Raw genomic sequence first — 4,871 nt, 5'->3', positions numbered from 1 at the left:
CGTACAAATATGTACGTATTTCACAAATACAATAAAACCATGAGCTCACTTGCAATTTTTTCATATAACTCACTTTGAAGTATCTTAAATATAGTATATGAACATACTGAAAATAATAAAATAAGTATATACTACCACATGGTAGTATATGAGAAATGGGTGTAGCTACACCCGGTAGTAAGATGCATTTTCCATATATATATATATATATATATATATATATATATATATATATATATATATATATATATATATATATATATATATATATATAGGCAACATATCTCGTGAATCCGGGCTATTTCCTGTGTCCGTGTATCCCGTCTTTCTCAGCCCCACGATCTTAATCCCGAGAATTAGCAGCCTTAGTGGTAGTTTTACACTAATACGCGCACCCTCCAACTAAAACCTGCAATTTAGTTTTGCAAGGATACCCTGACCGCGCGTGTGCCTCGTGCGCCGCCGCCGTCAAACGCCAGGCGTCTCTGATTTCCGTTGAGTTGATCCCGACGTCCACCGGCAGGAAGCCTATACAGGTAGCATCCCTATCCTGTATATGCTCCACTGCTTCCACGGTTGATACGAACCTGACAAGCACCGGCAAGCCATCCATGCATGTACTTCTCCGATCTAGACCCATCTCCTTTATAAGACTATAACCGGTGATGCTTTGATGCAGTGGCGACTACAAATGAACAACTAGCAGGTAATACCACTTGCAATCAGAGACACGAGGGCACCAAAAGTTTGAGGTAAAAACAAATTCGATCCTTGTGTACATCCGTAAGTGTAGCTTGAAGGCTAATATTATAATCCTGTGTGCAGCAGTATGGATCCTATGAATAATGTTCAAATGCATACGAGCCAGGGAGGATTTAGTACGCCCAAAAAGAACACAAACATACCTCTCTTCGTAAGTCCACTTTGCACTAAGAACAGAAACTATGCATGAAGATGCTTATTTTGGTTTATTCTTGATATTGCAGTCTTCGTCTTTTATACCTGAATGTGATGAGCATCTGAAGCCTAAAGTGGGTATGACATTTGAAGGACTCGAGGCTGTGGAGAAGTTCTACAAGGAATATGCGCATCAATCAGGTTTTGGTGTTCGCATTGGACAACAAAAAAAGATTGATAATAAGGTGGTCCGTACTAAGCGTTTCATGTGTAATAGGGAAGGATTCAAGGCAAAAGATAGTAAAGAGACTAATGACCCCTTGAGGAAAAGGCGTAAGCAGACAGATACGCGATGCGGTTGTGATGCCCATATCTTTGTTAGACTTTGTGGGGAGAACACCTACAAGATAGACTCACTGATTGAGCACCATGTTCATGGCCTTGTATCGCCTAATAAGCGTCATTTGATCAGATCAAATCGTAGAGTTAGTGAGAGGGCAAAAAATACTTTATACACATGTCATAAGGCAAGTATTGGAACGTCACAGGCATACAGGCTCCTGCAAGTTAGTGAGGGTGGAATTCCGAATGCTGGGTGCACAAAGAGGGACTTGCAGAATTACTACCGCGGACTCAGGTATAAAATCAGAGATGCAGATGCTCAAATGTTTGTGGCCCAATTAGCTAGAAAGCAGGAAGTGAATTCAGCATTTTTCTATGATTTTGAGGTGAATGATGAGGGGGAGTTGGTGCGTGTGTTCTGGGCGGATGCCACCAGCAGGAAGAACTATAGTCACTTTGGTGATGTGATATCCTTCGATTCTACATACACCACTAATCAGTATAACATGATATTTGCACCATTTACAGGGGTTAAACATCACTTACAAAGTGTCTTTTTTGGTGCTGCATTCTTATCAAATGAGAAGGATGAGTCATACATTTGGTTATTTCAGACCTTCCTAACAGCAATGGGAGGGGCAGCACCTAGACTCATCATAACCGATGAAGCCACTAGCATCAAGAATGGTATTGATAAAGTTCTTCCAACAACTGTGCATAGGTTGTGCATGTGGCATATAATGGAAAAGGTTCCTGAAAAGGTTGGACCTTCGATTAGAGAAGATTCTGATTTTTGGACAAGATTGAACTCGTGTGTTTGGGGTTCGGAAACTTCAACTGAGTTTGAGTCACAATGGAATTCCATCATTACTGATTTTGGGTTGGAGGAAAATGAGTGGTTGGCCAAGAGGTTTAGCATTCGAGACACATGGATACCAGCGTACTTTATGGATATATCTCTAGCAGGCATTCTTCGAACCACTTCAAGATCAGAAAGTGCAAATTCTTTTTTTAACCGCTTCATTCATCGAAGGCTCGCTTTTGTTGAGTTTTGGCTGAGGTTTGACACAGCTTTAGAATGCCAACGTGAGGAAGAATTAATGGCAGACAACAGAAGCATACATACCACCCCTCAACTATTTACACCATGGACAATGGAGAAACAAGGTAGTGAGGTATTCACATATGAGGTGTTCGAGAAACTTCAGCTACAGATTATTGCTGCTAGAGACCATTGTTTTGTTCAGAGTATTACACAAGGTGTGGGGGTAAAAAATGTGACCCTGAGAGGTCGGTCTGGTAAAGTTAGGGAGGTTTGCTATGACACTACAAGCATGACAGCAAACTGTTCGTGCAAGTTGTTTGAGTCAGTCGGTTTTCCATGTCGCCATATTATCCAAGTGTTGAGGATTGAAAACCAAAATGAGCTTCCCAGCCACTACATTATGAAAAGATGGCAGAAGAGGTGCAAAAGGTAAGAAAAAGTAATACATGTGAACTGATTTCTTATTGTTATTCCGAAATCATATGACTAACAACATTCTTTTATTTTGCAGGGAGAATGTTTATGATGAACAGGGAAACCTACTAGAAGAAAAACCCACGGATGCACTGGATGCGGCCACGAGAAAGAAGATTTCAACTGTACGCAATAAGATGGAAGAACTTATTCAAAAGGCGAAGCATTCAGATGAAGGCATGGACTTCTTAACATCAAGTGTTTTGAACATTGAGGCGCCTTTGGACCAAATGGTCCCTGCAGCTACCCAAAGCACTAGGCAAGAGGAATATGAGGCTTTTATTGGTTGCAATATTCCAACCGAAGTTCATATACATCGGCCAACGGATGTTCGGACCGTGGGAAGATGCAAAAGAATAAAGCAAGGAACGGAGATTAAGGAGGGGGATCGGAAAAATAAGGACAAAGAAGGGAAGGTAAAGGTCGCACGCTTGTGCAAGACGTGCAAGCAAATGGTGTTTCATGATAGTCGTAATTGTCCAAGCAAAAAAGGGAAAGGGAGTGTGATTGTGCAAGATATGCAGCCAAATAGTGCTTCCTGATACAACAAGTTGTCCAAGCAAAGAATAAATTTATCTATGTTATCATGTACACTTTGGTGTACTGAATTCATGTAATGGATCAGAATTTGTGTTATGTCAAAAAAAATATCTTGATTTATGACAAGTTTAATGCTTGTCAAATGGCTACAGAATCTAGAAAATAATTATCCACTTGAGACGTTTCAAGAAACTATGCAAGCATGATTAAATTTCTGGTTTCTCTATAACTTGTGATGATGTTCAGTGTCAATACATGCATATCTGTTGCTTCTTTATTTGTGGTCAGACATGCATCATCCAGGAGGACACAATGGAGTTAGTAGATATTCAGAAAACTTTACATAGTGATTTTGCCTTACAGTTTGATCTCAAAACTGTACGTAGCCACCCCTGACCACTTATGTACTTCAACAGCTTTACTGAAATATATGCTTCGACTATATGACTCAGAAGGTCACTTATTTTTTTAACACATAACTGAATTAGTCACTTAATTTTTTGGCAACAGCAAAGAGGATAATTTTGGCCAAGTGCCAAGCAAACTACAGTAACAAGGAAAAGCTTAACTAATGCCTCTGATCTGAAGAAGCCATTGCCATTCATTATGCTGTAAATATTCAACAGTTTACTGATACAAGCACTTGCATTAGTAATGTGCATGTCCCTCGACCGAGTACATCAACTCAGTATTTCCACTAGTACATCTGCTACAGCATACGACCTACTTTCTGTAGTTCTCGTCTACAGCTTCCTCTGAAGGAATCAAAGCGGCCGGGGAAGGCCATCCAGGGGATGGCGCCTCATCAGAGATGCTTCGTCACCAGCGCGGAACAACGCCAGTTCGTGATGACTTCGCCGTCGAGACGACCGTCCGGCCCATCGTCGACGTCGCTGGTGGCCGTGGGGTTGCCATCGTCGTCGCCACTTGATTCCATCGCCAGAGGACTTCTAGGGAATCGACCGGGCCGTGGTTGCAGGCTTGCCGCTGTAGGAGGCCTTCCGATTGGAATTTGATTTTGGAGGAGATGCGACTGATTGGGCAAAGAGGATTTTGAGGCGCACAACTAGGGATCTTGCGTCAGATGCTTAAGGGGCTCTTTTGCAAATAATAATGGTTTTAAGTTAGAGAGCGGGCAGGTAAATGTAAAAAGACGCTTGACTGCATGTGAGGTGCGAGATTAAGATCGTGGGGCTGAGAAAGAAGGGATACACGGACACAGGAAATAGTCCGGATTCACGAGATATGTTGCCATATATATATATATATATATATATATATAGACAGAGCTATTCTGTTACCGGTAACAGAATATTATTATTCTGTTACCCTCGGTCCCTATAAGGCGTGGCCGGCCAAAAAAAAGAAAACTACCCTGATCCCTCCGCAGATCCTTCTTACCCCGTGCCCATCGCCGCCCGACCTCCTCCCCACCGCGCCGCCGGCCGGCCTCCTCCCAGCGCGCCTCCGGCAGGCCTCCTCCCCCCGGCGCCGCCGGCCGGCCTCCTCCCAGCGCGCCTCTGAGCGGCCTCCTCCCCACCGCGCCACTGGCTGGCCTCCTCACCACCGCGCT

At 42.9% G+C, this 4,871-nt stretch overlaps 1 protein-coding gene across 1 annotated transcript in view; it reads left to right on the top strand.

The window, feature by feature from the left end:
* The first annotated feature begins 402 nt into the window (after positions 1–402).
* The window catches only part of LOC119360573 (protein FAR1-RELATED SEQUENCE 5-like), a 6,730-nt gene continuing 2,261 nt past the window's right edge, over positions 403–4,871 (top strand). Inside the window, exons 1-5 of the mRNA XM_037626154.1 lie at positions 403–752; positions 826–913; positions 987–2,713; positions 2,796–3,174; positions 4,048–4,287. Of these exons, the coding sequence (XP_037482051.1) occupies positions 830–913; positions 987–2,713; positions 2,796–3,174; positions 4,048–4,287 (2,430 nt within the window). The 5' untranslated portion in view covers positions 403–752; positions 826–829. The remainder of the gene's footprint in view (positions 753–825; positions 914–986; positions 2,714–2,795; positions 3,175–4,047; positions 4,288–4,871) is intronic.

This window comes from Triticum dicoccoides, chromosome 2B, assembly GCF_002162155.2.
Source record: "Triticum dicoccoides isolate Atlit2015 ecotype Zavitan chromosome 2B, WEW_v2.0, whole genome shotgun sequence".
Taxonomy (NCBI): domain Eukaryota; kingdom Viridiplantae; phylum Streptophyta; class Magnoliopsida; order Poales; family Poaceae; genus Triticum; species Triticum dicoccoides.
The sequence above is the reverse complement of the archived record's forward strand: the minus strand, read 5'-3'. Positions and strand labels throughout refer to the sequence as shown.